We start from the raw sequence: 25,634 nt of genomic DNA, 5'->3' as shown, positions 1-25,634 counted from the left end.
CAATCACAACCTTTCGCCTGAGGCATCATAATGCTATAAAAGCCAGCTGAATATATTTTTTTTTTTTTTTTATATTCGGAATATTCACACAACCACGCTGAACACACATCCGCTTCTGATAATGATGCATAATGTCACGGTAAATCGATGCACAATACCAACAATATCGGACTCAATCTTACCAATTCCGTTAACGATTTAACCTTGAGTGGGATCTGTAGTAATCCCCAAGTGTTGTGCAGTGGATTAGAGCTCTGCTGTTGCTGTGGATTCTTGACAGTTATTAACACGTCCAAGAAATCTTTTGGGGCATATACCGGTCGGAATGCTGACAGATCTGAAATAAAGACAGTAATTATTTATACTCTTGCCTAATAGTAGCGGGAAGTTGTAGGTTCGAATCCTGCCAGAGACACTTTTTTCATACAACTGAAAAAAGGGAACTTTTTCTTTAAGGACTATGCTTGATACAATTATAACATCATGTTCCTATTTGAGTATTGTTGTTATTATTTCTCTATTGTTTAAATATATTTTTATATCTTATACATCACATATTATCAATAATATGGTTGTGTTGCAAACACATGTCAAATACAATTTTCCCGACACATTTCATATTATAATAAACTAAATCATAACATATCATACGGTACATTATATTTATATTATTTATTATCCATTTATTTCTATTTATGAGAATTAGGTAAACAATTAGGCTGCCCAGGGAGGCCAGTTTATGACATGCGCTAATAATAATAGCCTCTCCCCTTTAACTAAACTTAATAGTAGACAATAGCATAAAAAGAAAAATGCATACATAAGACAGTATAAATTAAAGGTAAAGGCAATTTAAGGCAGGTGTATACAAAGAAAAAAAAATAAATGTAAAACAATATAGCTGATATATATTGATAACATATATCATATAAAAATCTATTGCCATATCATATATCGATCTACTGTAAAGGCCAACTCAGACAGCGTCAGCCGACGCAGCCCGACGTGATTTGTTGTCGCGTCGGGTCTGTGTGAGTTAAACGCAAACACGATGGTGTGCGTCGGGGGCAGTCGCGTCATAGAATATTAAACATGTTTAATATTTCTCACGGCGGCTTAAGACTGTCCCCGATGATAAATCGGTTCGGGCTGCATCGGCCGACGCTATCTGAGTTGGCCTTAATAAACATAATCATATCATACATTGCCACTATCATATCACATATCATATAATTTTTTTAATATAGTATTATAATATTGTATCATCTCATCATTCAAATACAGTATTATATATCATATCATATCGTATTATATTGAATTGATGAAAATGATTGCACTCTTTCAATAACGAGTCCAAGGTTGTTTTTTTTGACGAACATGTAAAAAATAAACATAATTGATTAGATTTTAATGAGCTGGAAAAAAGCTAAAACTATTAAAATATCACATTAGTAGCAGCGCAGAAGAAATGTAAGATAATATATAATCATTAATTTGCAATTGGTTACAAATCACTTTGTAAATCTGCTAGGACTTTTTTGATGTAGAATGCAGCACATTTTAAATACTGCGTGTCAATTAATTATTGTTACAAAGGTACGGTAATGACATTTGTGCTAATATTAGTAAAATCCATTATAATATATGCTACAAAAAGAAGTTTCTACTAAACTGTTTTTCTTTTCAACCATGATTTCTAATTTAAACAATGTATAAAAGAGTTATTATGTGTAAATTGTCTAAATTGTGCCTAGGTGTAAAACTAATAGCAAAACCCATTACAATAAATGCTAAAAAAAAAAAGGGGGGTTCTACTACTGCTTTTTTTTAACCATGAGATATATTTTAAACAGTGTATGGATTTGCTTGTAATTTGTAATTTGCAAGCACGAGTACTAATCGTTATGATTATTAAACTGACAATAAAACTAACAGCATAATGTTCACCTTGTATAACATAATAATGTATTTAATTTCATTTTTTGTTTTTTAATAATATAAATAATTTACAGTAACTTTTATTCCACTTTATCAAATGTCTTCAGGGAGCGTGGGAAGCTGATGTTTGACAATCAATTATCGATTAACGTATTATGAAATTCACAGCAGATGTTGTAGTAAAATCTGCCTAGCGGATGATTGATTCGTTGAACTTCTTGAAGGGGGCGCAGACTCTCTATTGACGGTACGATAATTTTGAAACAAACTTTTAATTTCACTGGGTGAGTAAAGGCCCCTATGCCGGGTTGTACCTGTAGAAAACTGAAGGGGGGTGGTAGCCATTTTAAGGGTGGATGAGATTTATTGGTAAAATAATTAAGGGATTTCAAGGATGGCACTAATAAAAGTGGGTGGAGGGTCATAAAATTAAGTTCAGACTGGGTGGGAAACTTTAATGCTGGGTGACCCGGCCCACCTTGGCCCATCATAACTACATCCCTGCGCATGCTTATGTAACCCAAAAAAGAATCAATTAATTGAGATAAATCAATATTAAATTGATTCAATAGAACTGAAGGCAAACAATTATCACATTACAATGGACGTTTACTCAGCTTCTGTCTGATGCAATCAAGGAGGTGTGCTTGTTTGAAACAAGTCAAGTGTTTATTTTTGTCTGTAACACTATAAAACACAGTCTGAAAGTCTGAACAAACTTATTTTAGTCTGACAAAGTCTACAGGGCTCCCCGTAGGGGGAAAAAATCAAAAATTTGTCGGGGAGAATTAGTAGACTCCAAAATCAATAAAAATAAGCCTTTGAAACCACCAAATTTTCAAATTTTTCAGGAACTTCGCCCCCTGGAACACTTTCAAGAGATTTTGAGCGACGCCCGACTACAGCCACTTTTTTTTGGGGAGGGGAGAAAATCGCCCCTCCCCCAACAGTCGGAGACCTCAGACCCCCGTCAGGCAAATCCTGGCGCCACCATTGAATGTATTACAATAATGCTCTGATTCTTGCCCCTGTTTTTATTTTGAGTCTGATCGCTTGGTTCCTCAAATAACCATTAAATGTATTAAGATGGGATTTGGACAACACAACGGTCAATACATTCTGCTACTGCCAAAGTTCCCCAAAGGGAAAAATTTGGTGGTTTTTTTTGGATATACATACTGTATGTGTTTTACATGAATCTGGAAAGATGTAGGTCTTTTTAATATGTAATAGTAAAATATGGCTGACCCAAACAAGACAGCCATATCATAATACTCGACCTCCATGTGCTGAAATACTATTCATCACTATGCAAACAGCGTGTCTACATTTAAACTACTTGAATATATTTACTGAAACGAGCAAGATATTAAAGAGCAAAATTCACTTATCTACCAAACTGGTCAGCTAAACAAATATTGAATGTTGTGGCACTCTAATTAGTTAGGTAAGCAGTGCTGTGCATTTTGTGTTTAAACAAGTAAATTTCAAAAGTCAATCGGGATGCATCAAATTGATTCACATATAAAATCAAAGTAATATCTTAATCGCTGTTAAAATAATAAAATATAAAATAGATAGCAATATAACAATGTATATGGCAGCGGTGCGTCTAGGGGGTGCACAAGGGCTGCATGCTTTCGTTAAAAAAATTGCGAATCCCCCATTGAAAATGTTCAAAGTAAAAAATCACACAGAAGTAGATAAAAATCACCTAATCATCAAGCCCTCCAATTTCACCTCCCAAAATCCCCTTTCAAGACACCTAGATACACCATTGGTAGATAGATGGAGAATTGGGAAGGGATATTAAGGTGTGAAGAGGTGTAGATATGTGGAGGTAGTGTAGAGAATAATGAAGGTGTAGAAGAGTTTTGGAATGATGTAGAGCAAATTCAATGGGTGCGGAAGTGTTAGATGGGTGGATGTTAACGAGATGAAGACACCTGACCAACCTGGTTCATCCGTGCCCAGTTCATTCCATGTAGACCTCAGTTCCTTTTGTTCACTAAGTGCTCTCTGTAAAAGGAATAAAAATATCTTCCAAGATTTATAATTTCTTACCAAAACTTTAGGCAAGACTTCTTTTATTTATCGGAGCAAGGATGTAGTTAAGGTGGGCAGAGCTGAGTGGGGCCACTCAGTCTTGATGTTTTCCACCCAGCCTAAAGCTAATTTCATAGCCCTTCCACCCACCTTTATTAACCCCCTTTTCCATCCTTAAAATTCACTCTTATTATTAAGAACTTGTTATCATGTTATCAACCACCCACCCTTAAAATGCATATTACCCACCCGGTGCACTAATTGGCCAAAAGTAAAATTTTGTTTTTATTTAAATATGTGCAGTCGGTGGGTTCGCTAAACAAGACATAAATAAATTCTCGCCTTATCTGTCACATCAGAATTTGTTATAAATACAAAGTCTGTTCAAACTTTCTTGAGTCTGACACTAAAATTTGATAGAGTATTTCATGCTTCATGCTAATTTACATAATGTAATATACTCATTTGAATATTTAGTAGCTCATTTGCATTTACTTGTTCATTTGAATATTAATGAAAGGGACACGATTACTTGACATGTCATATACTAGTATCTGATGAAACTTTTTATTTTTTAAGTGTGACACAAAATTTGTAAATATGTATCAAATCACACATTGCAATTACTCCATGCTCATTTACATGTGGAACATTCATTTACATATTTCTGGGGCAGATGCAGGATTTGGCAGTAGTCTACACCACCTCAGCACCACCATGATTGGGGGTGATGTGAGAAAATTTTGAGAGCATGGACCTAGGTGCCCAGAAATTGCACTCTTCCTTAAAAATCTAGTACTAAACCTATATATTCATTTTCACAATACAATACAAGAATTATTTTTCTTAATACAACTTGGTGGGTTGGGGAGGGGGGAAAGGGTGTGATCGCACTATCTGCACCTCTTCTGCATCCGCCCCAGTATTTAGTAGGTCATTTGCATTTGACAAGTTCATCTACATAAATGACAGCGACGTGATTATCTGACAAGTCATACACCGTTAAATCATATTTTGCAACAATTTTCTCAGGCTCTGTCAAAGGCCAAGCTGTTGATGCAGAAGGTGTTTTGCGCAGCAGGAACGGTTTGGTTTCCAAACCTCAAGGTTGGGGTTTCAATCCTTCACTGTGCATTTCGCTTGTGTCTTTGAGCAAGGCACTTATCTTCATTGTTTCTCTCTACCCAGGAGTATAAATGGGTATCTGGTAGGCTTGCCTGCTATTGTACCAATAATTATGGCAGCAACACTTAAGCATGTGGAACCAATGACTAGGGAAAAAGCAAAACCACTTTGTAACCTACTTTTAGGGAAAGGTACAATATAAATACTAAATTCATATACAGTAGTTCATTTGCATTTTAGCAATTCATTTACATTTTACTAGTTCATTTGCATATTAATGAAAGGGACATGACTACAGCACATAACAAGTCATGTACTATTGAAAAGATCCTATTTTGCGACAGTTTTCTGAGCCCCTCTGTCGAATGTCATGCTGTTGGCAATACATTTCTCGCTGTTCGTTACATTACTATGGGCCACATAAAATCTCAGCTGCTATGCGGAGGCTAATCTGCAGCATTATACTGCCAAGTGTGAATGCCCTAATCAGTAAATCAAATTTGTTTATTAGATATTAAAACCAAAAACTGGTAACATTATGCAGAAATGTATTAAGTTATAGAGGTCACCACTGAAACAGCTTGAATCAGTCAGCTTCGCAATAACAACCTGTAAATTCAGATTTCTTTTTGAATAACTTTTGTAAAAACTTGTAATTTTTTATAAAAAAGTTAAGCTTATTTTTTCAAAAACCGGTGTCTTTATTTATTATCACCATATTTAACTGTTAGTACTATCCATCATTTCTATTAATAGTAATATTACTATTACTAAATAGTATTACTATATTGCTATTACTATAATTATACTACATTAATTACTAATATCATAATAGTTACAGAGTATAGTAATAGTAAAATTATAGTAACACTACTATAATTTCACTATTACTATACTCCATTACGAATACTATATTAGGCCTACTATTACTATAATTATAATTAAAGAACAATCATATTTACTTTTACAACTACCATACCCCTTCACAAATTCACACACTATACTATTACTGTAATTTTACTAAACACTATATCTATTATTATATTACTATTACTATAACTATAATTATAATAATAAGTAACTATTATCATTACCTGTACTTTCACAACTATCATTACTCCCTTTTTGTGAATCTTCATATATTCAAACACTATACTATTACTATATTATTTTACTATCACTCTCCATTACTAAATAATATTATTATTACCATTCTATAACTATAATTATTATAACTATGCATATTTCAAAGGCTATAGGCATAAACAAGTAATTATTACTATTACATTTACAACTATCATTACTGCCTTCTTGGGAATCTTCATAAATTCACATACTATTCTATACTATACATCTCGGTATCTTTTATTTAATATCAGATATATAGTACATTCAAAATGGCAAAATAACAACCCTATAGTAAAGTTCCTATGACTTAAATTACTATTACCATACAGTACTATTTCACTAATGCTATTGCTGTAACTTTCACTATCATTATGAAGGAAAAACATAAGTGGTAGATAAATACATGATGATATGGGGTCACACGCATTTATGATATTTAAGTATTGAGAACAGGTCGTTCATGCTGTAGCATTCAACTGATTTACATCCTTACGAGAGGATACGATTGGACTCCCTGGAGCACACATGTAATGCTGCATGAATGCTAACTTGCGATATTAAAGTTACTGCATTAGTGACAATTTAAAGAAATATGCTTTTAACCTCTGGATGCAAACCGTGGTACTTTGAAAGTCAAAGTGACGATAAGAACGACTAGTAGTGAATAATAACAATAAATGACTATACTTATATATTATTTTTGCTCTTTCCAGGAAAATTTCTCCACACTTTAGCAAAGCTATTACAATAAAAATTTAGAGATTTATCTAATTTAAAAAAATTCAATCCTGAACAAAATCATGGATGCATGCAAGGATGGATGGATGGATAGATAGTAGGATGGATGGACTGCATGCATGCAAGGATGCATGGATGGATAGATAGATAGTAGGATGGATGGATGGATAGATAGATAGTAGGATGGATGGATGGATGGATAGATGGGATAAATGGATGCATTGCATATATGCATGCAAGGATACAAGGATGGATAGATAGTAGGATGGATGGATGGATGAATGGACTGCGTGCATACAAGGATACATGGATGGATTGCATATATGCATGCAAGATGCACAGATGGATGGATGGTAGGATGGATGAGTGGATGTTAGATTTTCTTTTATATTTAATTATTTAAATGCTTCTATTTATTGTTAGTTCAGCATCAGGAACACAATCTTCATATATAGTGGTGAATACATTGCAATTATCTATTATTTAGAGATAAGCACCCACATATGGAAATAATGTGATGTAAATGTTACAGACACCTGACAGGGATAAGTTGATTTAGAGCATCTTATTTTTGCTTGACATCTCCTACCAACTGTTTCTCCTTTTTGAATGTTTATATAAAATTTTACAGTATGAAATGAATAGATACATCAATTATAGATTGGTGAATGAATGGAGGGATTTAATGAATAAAAGCATGGATGGACGGACGGACGCATGGATGCATGCAAGATGCATAGACGAAAGGATCGATGAATGGATAAGGATGGATGCATGCATGCATGCATGCATGGTAGGATGGATGCACGCATCGTAAAATGGATGGATGCATGCATGCATGCATGGCAGGATGGATGGATGGATGGACTGATGGACGGTAGGATGGATGGATGGATGGATGGATGGATGGGTGTGTGGGTGGGTGGGTGGATGGATGCATGCATGCATGGATGCATGGATGAATGCAAGGGTGGATGCACGGATGAATGCACAGATGGATGCATGCATGCATGCATGCAAGGATTCATGGATGGATGGAAGGATGGATTGATGGATGGATGGATGGATGGATGCACAGATGGTAGGATGGATGGGTAGATCTTTGGATGAATGAATGAATTAAAGTATGGATAAGTAGTTGGATATGGATATTGTGAATGAGTGTAAGAAAGTCTTTCCATTTATTTCCATGTTTCCAATTTAAAGATTATATAGAAATGTGAAGCAAGATTGAGTTTTGATGCTAGGCCGTTACATCGTTACTGTTAATGAAAAAGATACACTTGTTTCTCTTCACCCATAAGTGCTATAAAAATACTTTAGAATGAAATTGGTCCGTGTCAAGTAAACCGCGAGAAAAAACCCCAGGGTAATCTAAGAGGAGGTCACAGATTGCATATTAATAATTTTGTATTGAATGCAAATAACAAAATAACCCTTGAGCATGTCTTCCGAAAATATATGTGCACTTTTCAATTTATAATCCTCTTTTTTTGTAAATACAGCAATATAATTCTTTATTGTCGATTTGACGAGAAGGTGGAATGAAAGACACGATTTATATTGGTTTTTCTCATAACACTATATTTATTTTGTTACATTTTACTATTTAAATTTATTATCTATATTTTAATATTATTTTATATTTTAATTACTATTTTATATTATATATTAATATAAATTGTTTAGCTATTCAGCTTAGCCCAGGTTTTTTTAAATCAGTTTGTTTGTTTGTGTTAAATATTTATTGCTTAATCGAACATAAAAAAGTACATTTCTGGTTCAAACCAAAACATAGTCACATTTACATGTTTTTAACCATTAACCATCTGCCGTACAAATGATCACATTATTTTATCATTATCATGTATGCCTTTCTACATGTATTCAAATAAAAATAATTTGATTGGATAATATTTTATATTCGACTGCAGCTGCTAACAAGTTGATACACCATCAGCTCATTTTCAAGGCTCTGCATGAAATGTCACCGGTCTATACCAGCAGGCTTGTGACCCCCCCCCCCCAACAAGCCATCTCGATCAGGTCTCCCCCCCCCCACAAGCCATCTCGATCAGGTCTCCGCTCAGCCGATCGTTCATTGCTCTCGGAATACAGAACTAATAATCTCTGGGGATCGAATGCTTTCAAATTTGCAGCTGGAAAAGTCTGGAACCAGCTCCCACAAGACGTCCGAAATTTGTCTACACTTTGTGAGTTCAAGTCTGAACTTAAATCTTTTCTTTTTATTTCTCATTTTGATCAAATACAATAACTGCTTTTTCCCCCTGTCTTTCAATGGCCGGCATTTATTTTTTGGGGCCATTGTCTCGATTACAAATCCTTAAAATCCACTCTTTTTATTTTGAGTTTACCAATGTAATCACCTCCCACCCTTAAAATGTTATCACCCACTCTTGGTTTTCTACAGCTACAACCCTGAGCATGTGTAAATATCGTCTCTTTTATGTTGGAGCAAACCAAAATCTAACAGTGTTATGAGCTCCAGAATATGGGGTGGGAATGCAGCAAACTCGCTGCAAGTCTTAAAAGGCGTCGCAGACTTGTTTGCTTACCTTAGAAGTCGATGTGTGATGAACAAACAACAAAGACCCCTGGAAACCCCATTACCAGAAAGTGGACTTAATTGGAGGGAGACCTGTAAATAATACTTTTACATTTGTACTTCTTTATGAAGAGTTTGGCAATTTCATCGCTCATTTTTTCATAAAGTAAATTTTTAGGCAGTATTTTCCCAAGTCAGTTTTAAACTTACAGCAAAGAGTTTAGAACGGCAAGAGGTCCGACTCTCGGGGTTTCGCAATGCAGTCTCAAGAAGTACTACCACAAACTAGAGGGAGTCCTTCAAAAAAATGTAAAAGGTGTTCGTATTGAATGTGTGCTGCATCTATAGAACGCCTGGTCGAGTTTCAAACTCTATTTAAATTTTAATAGGGTGCCCCCCCCCATCTCGTTTTATTACTTTTTTTAATGCTTTTCATTGTGTGCATACAAAATCAGAGAAGACACAGAACTTCTTGCAATTCTATACTCTTACAGTTACTTAAAGTACGATAAAATAAGCTTGCAATTTAGCATGTCTTAGGCTACTGTCATACTAGAATCTCAAGCCTGTGTTGAAAGTATGGTTGAGATGATATGCCTGGCGTAAAAAAATATCCAGTGTCCAAACTTTCCTGGGTTGTACATTTTGTATCTCTGTTGACCTAATTCAGATAGTAGAAATCCTTGAGCGTAAACCTCTACTGCCAGCTGTGATTTGGTCACATTTCTGAATTCTAGGTCAACACAGGTCAGTCCAGGGACAACCTGGATACCTAGTCTGGGCTGAGCTGTCTGGGTTGCCAGCAATTTCAATCCAGACTCATGGTCAACCCAGGTTGGTTCAGATATGGTTTAGACTACCAATTTTTCAATTGTACTGAGTCAACCCACACCTGAGGCTGTAGTGTTTCCATAGCTTAAAGCTCCGTTCACACAATGACGGTTTTTGTCTATGTCATGACATCATCGGGACCAGGCAAAATCACAGATATTTGTAACAGAAAACATGACAGTGTGGAAAAATCCTTGTAAGTCACTTGATAAATTAGAGATTTCTATAAATTAATTCTATGTTGTATTGTTGGGTGGTCTTTCAAATTTATTACAGGCTCCTCTTAGGCCTAATAACCATTTCAGTCTCAAATATTTAAAATAAATTGTTACGTTCTACCTTTGCAGAATGTAATAAAACGCTATAGCCTGCAAACAAATAATTACCGGTTATTAACGTTAAGCGAGATAATTCCTCCCAGTGGCTTAAATAATACCGATAGTGAGCAAACTAAAATAACATCTATCTAGTATCACATGCCTTTGAGGGGCAAGCAAATTATATTGCTTTATGATATCTAAAAGCTGTAGCCTAAAAAAAGGATTTTTACAGATATGAGTGTTTGTCGTCAGAGAATCAAGAAGCCTCTCACACAAAAAAAAAAAATCAATATGAATATAACTAATATTTGCATTCTACTGTATGATGTATGAAACAAAAGAACATTTTTATCTGATGACTTTTAATGACTAAGAAGGCATGCCACATTCCCCTCCCCCCACATACAAAGTTATTTTTAATCACAAAAATTATTCATTAAAAATGCACACGACATGTAAAAATTAAAAAGTAAATCTTTGGCGAGCCACTAGGGCCCATAGGTTTACCCCCAGTTTTAAGTAGCGTCAAGCAAATAAGAGTGTGATGTTCCCCTTGGGTGGGACGCTAGTCTACCGCAGGTTACTCCCAGCAATGTCCTGGTACCCACTGATACAGCTGGGTGGACTAATAGAGTGCCTTGCCCAAGGAAACAAATGAAGCGCACAGCAAAGGATTAAAATCCAGACCAAATAGGTTGGGAAACCAAACGATTTTCACTATGCAAAAACCGACACGTAGCCGAACTCAATGATTTTTACTACACCTTGGAGAATTTGCCGAGGTTAAAAGAACATCTTTAAATCTTGCATCTAAAAGTTGGAATGAACATCCAAATGGAAAGAAATAATGAAACGTAATTAGTTTCATTCCAAAAATTGTATTCATTTACAAGATTTACTTTTACATTTAATCTTTTTTTACTTTGATTTGTGTGTGGTTTTTCTTTCTATTTTGATGGATTGTTTTGTACCTATGCGTACGTGTGCATTGGTTTTATAAGTGGTATAGGTACAATAATTGATCTTTTTAAATTTATTCATTTATTTATTTTCTTCAAACTGTAGGCGATTCCATAAATGCGATAAATAAATGAATAAATTTAAAAAGATCAATTATTAAGTTTGGCAACTAACAATACAACACAAATTTAAACAGTACAGTTTTGTTGATTTAGACACTATACAAAGTTATTTTAAAGTACCGTATCAGAAAATTACTTTACTCTATGTCTCTATTAAATTGGCAAATTAAGTATTTTCTTGTTCTGTAAACCTTTCTTTTAAAAGCTAATAAAATAATTAGTAAAACAATTTGAATAACTATCATAGTTTCTTTACTGGTACAACAATGAATTTTAACATATAAAGTTTGTGATTGTCTTAAATTTAATCTAATTTTTAACCCATAATTTCTGTAGTTTTTTTCATTTGTATATTTTTATATACTTTATGTTGGCCTTTTTATTATAATCTTGTCTACAACAGTTTGTTTATTATCTTTCTTTGATGTGTTGCAAAGACGAAATAAACGAAATAAAATGCAATGAAATGAAACACTCTTTAAACCACAGGGGTGTACAGATTATATCAAATGTTCAAGTAAGCAAACTGATATGATTTTACATCGGCTGAATTTTACTGGATACGTGTACTTCTACGGTACTTGATCTAAATTCACACATTCGAGTCGTTCCGATTATCAAAGACTACACGTCTTGAAATTGATGCATGTTTGTATTTTGTAATCAGGCATTAGTATATCAACTTTTACACTCTTATAACAACATAAGCAACATTACTTCGGGGCACATCTTGTTTACGTCTGACAAGAGCGGAGCACGTCTGAAGGAAACCTCACGCTATAACAACATTGGAAAATACCGTTGCTTGTCATTGGGCGCAAATTGCAGGTAAACATTTCTAGGGTGTTTATTCTTCAGCAATAATCTGTTGATGTGTTTTTCTTGAAGCCTAGTTTCCAGTGGATTTATTTTGAAGAAGAACAAGGGAAGCGTAACCTTATTAAAAATCATACTGTTTTCCATCACTTGCACAGTACACAAAGAACTAAATAACACATCATAAGATTTTTTTGTATGTGAGGTCAGTCTACTGCAATTGTGGATAAATTCTGTGAAAAATTTTAACACTGCTCGCTCTAAACTTTTCTGGTGTGGGAATTCAATCTGATTATTCGATCTCATGAGCATGATTTTTTTGAAAGCATGTGGCTTACACACTTACAGAAACTGAAGGCAAATTTTATTGTGGTTGTTTACAAATTTTTCTTTTTTTCCAAACTAACAGGTACAGTACAAATTGAACAAAAAGTGATTTAGCATCCTTACAGTAGTTAAAAATATGATTTGTTTAATTTTTTTTTTTTTATACCTTGTCTGCAAACTCATTTTTTTAAAGATCGTCAGGGAAGGTTGGAAAAAAAAAATTAAAATATAATTTTGCTTTCTTATTTAGCAAATAGTTTTGCCAGAAACATCTAGACGGAGGAGAAAATAAAAATACAATTTTACTATTGAATGTAAACAGTCACTGTAGTTTTAATGGGATGGTTAAATGCTTTAAATTTATATAATTAGGAAGAAATACACATCTTATTTTTGGAGATTTCAAGGCAGAGGTGGACGAAATAAAAATAAAGAAAAACTTAAATTTTTTTCTGAAACTTCCAGTTTTTGTGGTGGTGGGTGCGCTAAATTGGCCAAATATAATTTTTTTTTCATTCAAAATCATTATTATTGGCACACGGCGGCTTCACAAAATCAGGTATAAAAAAAAAAGTTTCGCCTTTATCATTGCCATTCATCAGCACATGCTCCAGCCTACCCTTTCACCATCATCAATCATCATTATTATTTATCGTCAAAGGTATTTAATTTGCAAAAACTCTATTTCAAGCCTAAAAAAATATTAGGATTCAATAAGATAAAGATACTGTAGATAGAAATCTTCCTTTATTCTGGCTACCTAATAAATTTTACATTGTCCTTCATTAAGATCCAGTTAACAGTTAGAACATGCTTAAAATATGAAAAATATATTTAAAAACAGAGAGAATGTCTAACAATTAGAATTAAAGAACATTCAACAGGGCCTATGGGTGTTATATTTGACCACATAAGTTTATGTGATGGTTTTCAACATACTGTATCCTAGCCATGCATAATTCACCTACTGTATTAATGCTGATTATGATGAAGCCCGGGGTTCTAATTATCATTCTTTAATATCCAATGATACTGAAGTTATTGACTATTCCAGACATTGGTCTGAATTATTATTTATTTATTATTATTTATTCTGTTTTATTATTAAGTGCTATTAACCATGTTTAAATACCGGATTAAAAGCATCCGAAGAACTTGCACTGTTCAACCTGAGAAAAAAAAATGTTCTATTTTCTCTATGGTTCAACTAGCCATTAAGATCTAGTTTATTTATTTATTTATTTATTTATTCATTATTAACAATGTGTTCACACTTTATCAAGATTGATTTTGTTTTAAGGTATGTTGTTAATTCATTAATTCACACCTTGTTTGCCTTGATTGGTCAATTTTACCGGTTTCTCGTTTTTGATGGGTTTTAGTTAAGTTACTTTTATTCTGCTATATGGTCCTTATGGACAAAATTATTTTTCATTCCTGATGATGTTCGAATAAAGAATGAAATATTGAATCATGGCTTCTCTTAGTCTTTTTGGAGTCTGCATGATATTATAATATTTAAAAATTACATACAAAAACCGACGAAAATTGGTATAACATGATGCAAAAAAAAAGAAAAAAAGTTTTACAAAATATTAAATCAAATTTTTAAAGGAATGCAAAGTTATCCAACAGTTCGTAAAAATTATTTAATTATTTACTTAATCATTTATATTCTTTATATTAAATTACGCAAATCAGATTGCTACTACTTTTATTAAATAAAAAAGGAATTCTGTTTTTGACAAGTGTATCCATATACTTCCAGACAATTATCATTGAACTTTACCACTAATCAGGTAAATACATTAACATGGCTAACATTTACTTTAACCATTTATTCCAAATTCGGTGAATAACATGTTAAATGAACCTTTATCACTAATGCTCTATAAACTACAAGTCTCTTGTGTGTAAAATATGGAAATTTGGGAGTATTAAACTTGTCTGTACATGATGAGCGTGAATTAACATCTTGTTAAAACTGACTTAACACATATACTCTTCAACTATCTTCTTTCTTTCCTCTGTGGAACGGCCGCGTGTTATCAGGGGATCATTTGGCATGTTAATCCTGAATTGTTTACGCGGAGTCGGATGGGACTAAAAGTGCAGAAGACCGACATACTGACCTAATAACACTTATGGGCCTACATATTAGTTTTGTCAGCATATTGAGACAGCAGTTTATGTGCCATATTAACTGATTGATTGATTGATTTACTGATTGATCAATTGATTGATTGATTGATTGATTGATTGATTGATTGATTAATTGGTTGATTGAGTAATTGATTGACTAATTGATTGATTGATTGATTGATCGATTGATTAATTGGTTGATTAATTGGTTGATTGATTGATTGATTGATTGATTGATTGATTGATTGACTAATTGCTTGATTGATTTACTGATTGACTATTTGATCGATTGATTGATTGATTGATTGATTGATTGATTGATTGATTGGTTGATTAATTGGTTGGTTGATTGATTATTGATTGATCGATTGATTGACTAATTGATTGATTGATTGATTAATTGGTTGATTAATTGGTTGGTTGATTGATTATTGATTGATTGATTGATTGATTGTAGTTAAAAGAAACAATCCCTAATATTTAAGGCAAGAATTAAAGCCAACAAGTCATGTACTTCACATAGTTATCTGCTGGTTTAGAATTTGAATTATAAAATGTAAAAAGAAAAAAAGAAAAAAGACAACACAATGTGTTCATGTATTTTTAATTCTATTTCATAAAAATCAATATTATTACGTAGTACGCTTGACCTAAATTAAAACCGGGTCATCTAAAATTTTTGGAAACAATTCAGGATTAACCAAACCAACAAGTCATGTACTCCACATTTATATAGTCATCTGCTGGTTTTGAATTTAAATTATAAAATGTAAAAAGAAAAAAAAAAGAAAGAAAGAAAGAAGACAACACAACGTGTTCATGTATTTTAATGTCTATACATAAAAATCAATATTATTACGTAGTACGCTTGACCTAAATTAAAACCGGGTCATCTAAAATGTTCGTTCATAAAAAAAGGCAACAGCAGTCCAAAATCCATCAATTTGGCAATAAAAAAACTACTTTTAACGGAAATGTGTGTGTTATTACTATTGAATATACTGCTGTTATAAATGGTTAATTTCCTTTATTTTTTAGAATGATGGGTGTTGGACACTATAATGTAACATTATGGAGTAATTTACTTTTATTTGAAGATATTAAGTAACAAATTTATCGACATGATAATTAGTTTCTTCTATTTCACCTGGTATGAACAGAGCTACCTAGTTATTTAAAATTTCCTTTGTATAATGATTTATCATTAAATTACTATTAAATATAAACACTATTAGATTTTGTATTAGTAAAGCTAAGCTTATTTAGCCTTTGTGACCTGACTCAACTTAAGTGGCATTAACTCAACTTTGGCAATTGCGAGTTGCACAAATTGAGGCGACATTGGCGCTCTTGCAACGAAAGAACCACAACAACTTGCTCTTAACTGCACATACAGTAGTCGCAGCAATGTTTTATTTTGCTAAATTCTAAAGCCACTGACATGCGGTAGAAATTAGTCATGTAACAGTGCGGCCATCCCATGACAAAACAATGTACAGTAACTGTTTTCATATCTTTGTTACGTTGTTTTGCCTTGGAAGGGCCGAATAGTATTAACCCAATCACTCAGATAGTCTATTAAATGTTGGCATGTCCCATACATTAATGTTGACATATCCAAAAAAATTTTTCGGAGTGTCAATCAAACTTAACAAACTGACCAATCAGTGCAGCACTAGGGATACGCTCGTTTCTCACACAAACGCACATGTTCACGTATGTTTTAACACTGTTGTCTTATGGAACCTTAGCAACAATATCTTTCCCTTCTTCATTCCGATTCTTGTCCAATTTGCCTTTAGATAATATCATTTTAATTAAAAAACTATAATTCCTTAATATATTCCATAGGTTTTTATTGTATTTACCTTGATTTTATATAGACTTTTAATAATTTAATTTAATTTATTATTGTCATGTTACTAGGCCTAAGTAAGCTGACTTTCACATCCTGTATATAAAGTGAACTTTTTATAATTAATTTATAATTGATTTTTTTTTATTTATTTTTTTTATTTATTTATTTACTTTTGTTAATTAGGCCTAAGTATTCATATATAAAGTGAATTTTGCACATTGTTGTACATGATTGATTCTGTATCCAATTACCAGGGAAAAAAAAGCACCGTGAGCAATTCCTTCCGAAATGGATATGTTCGGTATATATCATCCAAATTGTGAAATGTCAGATTTTTGTCTGTCAGCCTAAACAGATAAAGTTTGATCAGACTCTGTATAATGAAGTACAACATTGAAGAGATGTGGAAAGACACACAACTTGTTTGATCAGATATGTCTAAAAAACCCTGTCCAGACTATCAAATTTTATTTGACAAACAGCTGTTGTATACTGTATGCCCATATATAGTCATTATGTGCCTCTATGGCTGTCTCTTATACACATCTAGATGTGTATAAGAGACAGGTTTTACTGCTTATCTTCTATAAATTGTATTAATCTGTATAGGGGAGTTGTTTATATGGGCTTATGCCCGCTCAGCAACCCTTGCTTGCTTTTTGTTTTTTTTTTTTTTTTGTTTGTTCCATTTACTTGATTGAATTGTGTATAAAATCTATGTTGCAAGTGAAATAAGTTTGATTTGATTTGATTTGATTTGATATCTAAGTGGCAAGGCTTAGTGTAAAGGTCCATTATGGTAACATTGCATGGTAACTAGTTGTAGACAATCTACAGTGCAGTCGGAAGCGACTTAAGCACTTTGGGCAGCTAGAAACTACATACAGTGAAACCTCCAATTGAAATAACTGTGCTTCTTCCTTTTTTTGCGAACTTTGGATGGGCTTCTTTTCAAGGCTACTTTTTGCAAAGTAAAGGGGTGGGGGGGCTTCTTTTCTAAATGAATGCTGTAAATTTTGGAAATTTGTAATTTATAAAACAATAAATAAGGCCAATGTAACATCAACCTGTATTATGGATTGTAATAACTGGCATTAAATCACCTAAACTACTGTATAAACCAAGCTTGATTTTCATTTATTTTATTTTTTGAAATTCATGTACGGTGTACGTATTACACTATTTCGAACAGAAGGCTATGTTATCTTGTAAAGAAGCCTGTGGGCTTCTTTTTGAAATTTGCTTCTTTTCGAGGCTATCTTATGCAAACTAAAGAGGGCACTTCAATTTGAGATGGGCTTCTTCTTGAGATTAAGCCCATTGGGCTTCAATTTAAGGTTTTACAGTAGTCGCTTGCAGTTGTGCATACTTGCGCAATCGTAACTTGTGAAAGTCGAGTGCTACATTCAAGTAGCATTGTAGAAGAGTAGCTTACTTTTATTTTAAGACATTATTTCAGACATTAAGTAACTGATGATATATTGACAATATAATTAAATTCCCTTCAATTCCATCTGTTGTCCTACCTAGTTTAGCTAATCAACTTTTGCCTATCATATAAATTTCATATATCAAAATGATAATTAAATATCCCTTCTACGTCTTCACCTGGTACATGTAAATCAGCAGTCTAAATGAAAATTTCCTTGGTATAATCATTTCTCTTTACCATAAAAACTAAATAGCTTTATCGTATTATGTGCTGCGACTCAATAGATAATACAGGTCTCCTCGTCGGGGAAAGCTGCCCCATCCCAGGGGAGAAGATTAATTTGTCGGGGAAAAAAATATTAAAGATTATTTGTTTTTAAATATGTAGACTCAACAAAGAAAAGTAAATAAAAAAGTTATAAAGACTAAAAAGAAATGTCATGAAAATTGATATTGTAGAAAAGTTTGAAGTTTTTTGTTTGTTACTTAAAATATTTAATTCTGTTAGTTATTTATAATTCTTTTAAAGGTATAAATATTAGGGGCAGTTGTTGCAAAATGATTATATTTAGGTTATTCCAGATTTCAGCCCCATGATAGGATAAACTTCTTTTTTTATAATCGGTCCTTGGTTTATGTAAAGGTAGGATGTCATTTGACCTTGTTTCATATATATGTTGATGTTCATGAAACCTGTTTCTTAAGTAGGATGGTGCTAAGTTTTTCATTATCTTATTGTTACTGCTTTAAGCCTGGTGTTAAAACTCTGGGGCTGGTAATCAAGATTGCAATGAATTCAGAACCGACATTGGTCACATTTATTAAAATGTCCTTAGGCACAAACATTTATCTATGGTTGCGTAATAGCTCTTCAACGAGGAGATGGGTACCGGGATAAGTGAATTATTGCGAAAGAAAAATGGTAGTGTCGAATTACATGAATTGGAATATCCCCGGGAAACAGAGTATGTTGCACATTGTTGTACATGATTGATTCTGTATCCAATTACCAGGAAAAAAAAAGCACCGTGAGCAATTCCTTCCGAAATGGATATGTTCGGTATATATCATCCAAATTGTGAAATGTCAGATTTTGGTCTGTCAGCCTAAACAGATAAAGTTTGATCAGACTCTGTATAATGAAGTACAACATTGAAGAGATGTGGAAAGACACACAACTTGTTTGATCAGATATGTCTAAAAAACCCTGTCCAGACTATCAAATTTTATTTGACAAACAGCTGTTGTATACTGTATGCCCATATATAGTCATTATGTGCCTCTATGGTCATGATATGATAATCATCTTGACCATACAGATATGTCACATGTTTTTATAAAATACAATTTGATAGTCTGATAAACAATTGCGTACATGGTCAGATAATTTATGAATAAACATTGATTCTTACCTTTCTTGCTAATGGAATTGATAACTCCGTGCACATACTGTTCAAACTTTTCACAATTCTTTTCTCCCAGTTAGACTGTAAGATAATATATACAGACATAATTATAGGCACAAAAAAATGTTTGGGATATACTCGAAAACTTTTGGAAGGGGCTGAGTACCTAAACATTAAGTGAATTTTTTCTATTGAAAAATAGCAGTCTACTATATAGTAAAAGTTATAGCATTTAATTGTCATTTCATAAAGCATGGTATTTACTATTTTTTAAAGCTTTGTCCATACCACTATCAAATTTTAAGTGACAAATAACTGTGACTTGCCATACAGAACATGACATTATAAATTGTCACATAAAATTTTAAGTTTTTTTAAAACTTGAGAATTCAAGTAGAGATCAAATTAAGTTATTAGATGCAAAGGTGATAGAGTACTTGCATGTTGTCTACTGGAAGCAACATCCACCATCAAGTTTTATCATTTAGCAAATCACACAGCGTGACATCATAATGTCCAAGTGGAAATCATAAAAGTTTGTCACATAAAATTGTTTACAGTGGAGAGTCCAAAACTCTAAAATTCTAACTGTACATTAATAATTTCCAGTATCTTCTAGGAGACATTCTCAACCAGCAACAGTTCTTTTCAGAACTTATCTACTTGGTGTACACTGCAAGCATTTAATATTATTACTTCACCATGCAAACCTTCAAACACTATTTCACTATCTTATTTTATTTCATCTTTCTGTATTTTAATCATATATTTTAATATTTTATAAGTAATTATTTAATGTAGTTTTTTTGTAGTGCCTACTTTATGCTTATAGTTTTAATTAAGCAAATTTTTAATTAATATGTGTGAAATATTTACAAATTTTAAATTTAAATCTATTTGTAAAATTGGTGGAGGTTCACAGGCCCGTAGCGTGTGGGGTTTAAGGGGGTTACGACGAACCGCCCAAAAACTGTAGAAGGTCCGGATTTAAAAAAGAAAAATTGATATTTGTAGATATATTTACAATGTTCTGAGTATCAAAGATCATAAAGCCAAAGGGTCCACTTTCCACTGAAATGAACCTCCCACAAATTAAGTCAAGCTACGGGCCTGGGTTCATCATTTCTGATGACAGTAGCTTTATGATGGCACTGTTGAATCTTTCTAGGAACTACTATATATATTACTACTACTGTGAGCATGTGCTTTCTTTTGGTTTATTTTTTATTTTTTTATTTCCTTCATATCCAATTTCCTTCACTCGCCACTTACAGGATGGAATGGTGCTTTATAAACCAAGTCTGTAATATTGAGGCCTAGGGAATAACATGATAGTAACTACTTTATGGTATGACGATACACCTCCACATGTATTAATTAAAGATGATAATAAATATGTGAGAAAAACATATGTCCCCCATCAGGATTCGAACCCAAGACCTTCCGGAGGCATAAGGAGTATCAAGAGTTTTTTGTTTTGTTTTGTTTTGTTTTTTTGTTTTTGGTTTGCAGTGACATTGAATTTAACTCAGGACCCAGGGATTAGAAGGCAAGTATCTTAACCACCAAGCTATTAAACTACACTGTTTTTCTGAATAAATAATAAATATTAAGAAACTGTATAATCAGAATAACTTCTCCCCTTTTAAAAGTGTGTCAGAAGAGACCAGCTGCTTCACATAGCATAAATGTAGGGCAAGACAAAGGTATCATTGCCTAATCAATAGAAAATATACATAATTATGACCTCAGCACACTTCAGAAAAAAAAACTGTACTCATTCTGAAGAATTTCTCAGTTGAACTGAGAAAACATTTTAGCTATCAAAAAATTCATTCTGGAAATGTAGTCCACAGAATTTTCCTATTGCAATATATAATTTCTTTTTTTTTCTTTTCATGATAAATACACTTGACTTTCGATATGAACAGGTACAAAAATAACTACAGGGATTGGCTGATACAAATCAACCGGTTGGCAGCCCTGTAGTAGTACACTACAAATTTAGTGTAGCAATCAAAAATTGACATTTATTGAACTTATACAGCCTCGTCAAAGGCTAGTAATCTCTGTTCCTATTTTTTAAAATTGTAGTGTTTGTTTTAGAAAGGTTTGGAGGGGAGCGTTGGAGATTTGGGGAAGGAAACAAAAAATGTACATTTTTTTGTTTTTATCACTCACATACTGTATCCAGATAATTTTTTTTTTAATCTACAAGAATACCACATAATTCGTCACTCACATTGCGAACTAATCACAATCAAAGTAAATTGCTAGTTCGTGAAAATTAAAAAGCGCATCAAAAGCGTGCATTGGTTGTGGCGTCAAGCTATTTTGTATTCTTTATACCATACACAAAGTCAGTAATAACAACAGCGAGTATTTTAACACACTTTTCTCTTTTTACTAACACAGTCTACTGTAATTGTGGTAGTTTGTGGTGTGAATAACAAATTTTATACAAGTTTCCTACTAGAAGTTTGCTTTTTGGAAAGTAAAAGTTGTGCTTTTTACAATTTTCTCAATATAACATTTTTTTCCCTTCTCTTAAGTTATAGTATTCAATATAATACTAATAAAAAAATGTAAAGACATAAAGATGTTTTACTGCTAACATTACATTACTTCGATTTGTTTCCTCTTGGGAAGTCAAAAAGCCAAATAAATTCAGGATTCTTATGGCATAATAATAAATAATAATTTATTAGAAGGCATTCATCAAGAAAAAAAACCCTCCCCAAAAAAAGAACATAAACAAAATGTATTTAATATCAACTACAGAATGCAACTTCCAACATTAATACTTTTCATGGAAACATATATCATCAATTTACAGCTGAAAAATCATACTACATACATCAAAATAACTCTTTGGACTTTCATGGGCTATTCTTGGTATTCATACCAAGGAAATCCAAACCCATTCAATCCGTGGGTAGAGTGTTAGCTTAAACGATGAATTGATGCGCAAGTTTGTGTTTAGTTTCTTGCTCAATGCTCATAAGGACACTTAAACTGCAACGACGAATAGAAAGTTGATTTCACGGTGCCAATCAAATGAACTACACAACATTCATTAAAAAGTTATAAACATGATTGCGCATTGGTACGTGCCTCACAATCGCATCGTCTCATCTCCGGATTACTTTTAATTTCAAATGGAAAACACGAATCTTTAAGCAAACTCCTACCTGAGCTCGTCTGATGTAGCTAAGCGGTTCTTTAAGTTGCTCCAGCGTTGCGTGCGGATGCTCGGCTGGTGGAAACTGTGCAAGTTGCTTATACACAGCATTTTGCAGAAGCTTTTCCTGTCCTGCAAAAATAGAGAAAAAATAAAAAAATTAACACATTTGCATGATCTGTCTTCAATCTAAAAGCTCACCCATATAATTGACCCGAATATGGATCCAAATTGGGCTGACGCCAGAAAAATTTAAGTACATAAATATTATTATATTAAAATTAAATATTATTTGAAAATTTAAAAAAAAAAAAATTTTTTTAAATTCAGAAAAGGCTGCCGCTCTTTGCAGGAGGAAATGGCACTGCAAGTAACTCTCCGAGATGCATACATGTGCTTTATAAGATGTCATTATTATTATTATAAAAGTAAATAATTTTTTTTCTTTATAAATTAAGATTTTTGACTGTCTGGTAAGGCTGGAATGGTAAAAATATCAAGCATGCACTGTACCTGACTGGCGTAAGGCCTTACGAACTTCATCCTTTAAACTGGCCAAATCGACTTCAGGATTTAATACATGGGCCTAGAGTGTGTAAAAAAAAAACAATCAACACTTTAACAATAAAGCTCAAACATCCAAGTATAATACATTGAAATGTATGTGATGCCCTTATTATAAGGGCTACTACTATAATAGTAGTTGCATATCTACGGAGGGCTTTGGGGCACACACCCTCCATAAAGCTTGTACCCCATCCCTTCTAGAAAATTGTTTCAAGAAGGAAAATTACGCTCAAATACCTTAAATCAACTCACTTCGACTTTATTTTGCCAGTGAGCATGTTAACGAACGAAAAAGCAAATGAACAAATGATTGAAATGTATGAATGATATATTTATTAATGAAAGAAACAATTAATAAGAAATTCAGAGGAAGGAAAGTATTAATAAATAGTTCTACAAAATTGGAATATACATGTAATGTACTAAAACTTGCACAGTTAAGTACTATTATCATCATATTTTAAGGTAATATAAGCATTGACGGTAAGAAAAAAAGCCAACAGACCAAAATGCACAATATTGTGGCGAAGGAACAAAACTGAAATTTAACTTTATCTCCGGACAAAGATTCACTGATCCTTCAGGATCACCAATACAAATAATATATTTGTTTGAATAGTATTAGTCTAACGTTACATGAGCAAGGTATTATTATGTAGAAATACAATTACAACAATTCACACGCAGAAATCGCAATTAGGGTCATCACAGAAACGGAATAGGAAGTACGCATTTTAATTACCAAAGTGACACTTAATAATATAGTGAAGTGATCAGGTTACATTTCTGTACTTTCTTCAAAGAGATCGTAATAATAGAGATGTAACGGAACTGACAGTCACCCAGTGAAGATGAGTAAAGTTGAAATGGAACTAGGTCATATATTTGACCTAGATATAATATGTGACCAGCTCTGGTAAAATCAGCCATTTTGTGAAGAAAAATTTAAAATTGAGGTTTTTGGTATTTTTAGATTCTGTATGAATCCTTCTTTAAAACAGTGTTCATTTGATCGAAGTTGGTTGAGTATTAGCGAAGTTATGAATATTTAAGAATATTGGATATCAACAATGTACTGTAGGTTTTGAGAAACCAGCTTCCACAAATTCGAAAATTAATAGTCTATTTATTATTTTTAGGTCTGCGCAAGGCTGACTCCAGAACCACACTGCTGTTCTTCTTGTTGCTTGTTGTTATTATTACCAAATTTTAAAAGCGTCCAACCCAATATAATAAGGTACGCCACTGTGTACTGTATTTAAGCATGAAGTATTTCCTCCATGATTTAATATGTCAACAAAAAGCCTCATCTGAAAGGTGCATACCCGAAGCGTTAAACCTCAGTTTAATGTGTTGACCAGAAAGCAGTCGCTCTTGTTAAAATTATTTTAATACAGTATATTTTTCAGTAAGATTTAGTGATTGATACTTTGCAGAAACGTTTTCAATATATCTTCCACTATAAAATGCAAAAACCTCGAAATGTTCAAATTTCTGTTTCTCAAACGTTTTGGGTGTTTGTGCGAAATTAGAAATTGCAACAAACAGCAGGTTTTGACAGAGCCGAACACATTTAAAATCTCTGCATCCAAAAATGTACTTAAACATTTTTATTTTAAGTCCCAAAAGTTCACCTATGATAAGTGAACCTGATTTATTATGGACTAAATACAGTAAGCGGGTAGACTCGAGCGGACCGACCATGTGTCAAATTCTTGCCAGCGAACTGGAAGCAGCAGGAAGGTGTGTAAGCCCGACTGATGGGCTTGCCACTTGAGGCTTCTGCTAGGTCTCGTTTGGCGGATGGATTGGAGAAGCAAGATGCAGATTTTAGAATGTTTTTAATATTTTCCAGCCATATATCTCAAAATTTAAAAAAACAAATAATAATTGTGTAAAATAATAAAATATGAAAAAAAGTATTCTATAGATGCCTGTCTCTTATACACATCTAGATGTGTATAAGAGACAGATTATGACCTCAGCACACTTCAGAAAAAAAAACTGTACTCATTCTGAAGAATTTCTCAGTTGAACTGAGAAAACATTTTAGCTATCAAAAAATTCATTCTGGAAATGTAGTCCACAGAATTTTCCTATTGCAATATATAATTTCTTTTTTTTTATTTTCA

The 25,634-nt window shown here is 33.0% G+C and overlaps 1 protein-coding gene across 3 annotated transcripts in view; it reads right to left on the bottom strand.

Moving 5' to 3' along the window:
• LOC117116234 (TBC1 domain family member 19-like) overlaps positions 1–25,634 on the bottom strand; it is a 91,058-nt gene that overhangs the window by 46,263 nt on the left and 19,161 nt on the right. For all 3 annotated transcript variants that reach the window (XM_033260219.1, XM_033260218.1, XM_033260220.1), the window contains exons 3-7: positions 23,449–23,521; positions 22,946–23,067; positions 19,761–19,835; positions 3,894–3,957; positions 183–337 (exon numbers count right to left, since the gene is read on the bottom strand). In XM_033260219.1, the coding sequence (XP_033116110.1) occupies positions 183–337; positions 3,894–3,957; positions 19,761–19,835; positions 22,946–23,067; positions 23,449–23,521 (489 nt within the window). The remainder of the gene's footprint in view (positions 1–182; positions 338–3,893; positions 3,958–19,760; positions 19,836–22,945; positions 23,068–23,448; positions 23,522–25,634) is intronic.

Source organism: Anneissia japonica, unplaced genomic scaffold (genome assembly GCF_011630105.1).
Source record: "Anneissia japonica isolate Jap-2015-1 unplaced genomic scaffold, ASM1163010v1 scaffold288028_len459517_cov177, whole genome shotgun sequence".
NCBI lineage: Eukaryota > Metazoa > Echinodermata > Crinoidea > Comatulida > Comatulidae > Anneissia > Anneissia japonica.
Note: the sequence above shows the minus strand (reverse complement) of the source record. Positions and strands in the feature narration are given on the sequence as shown.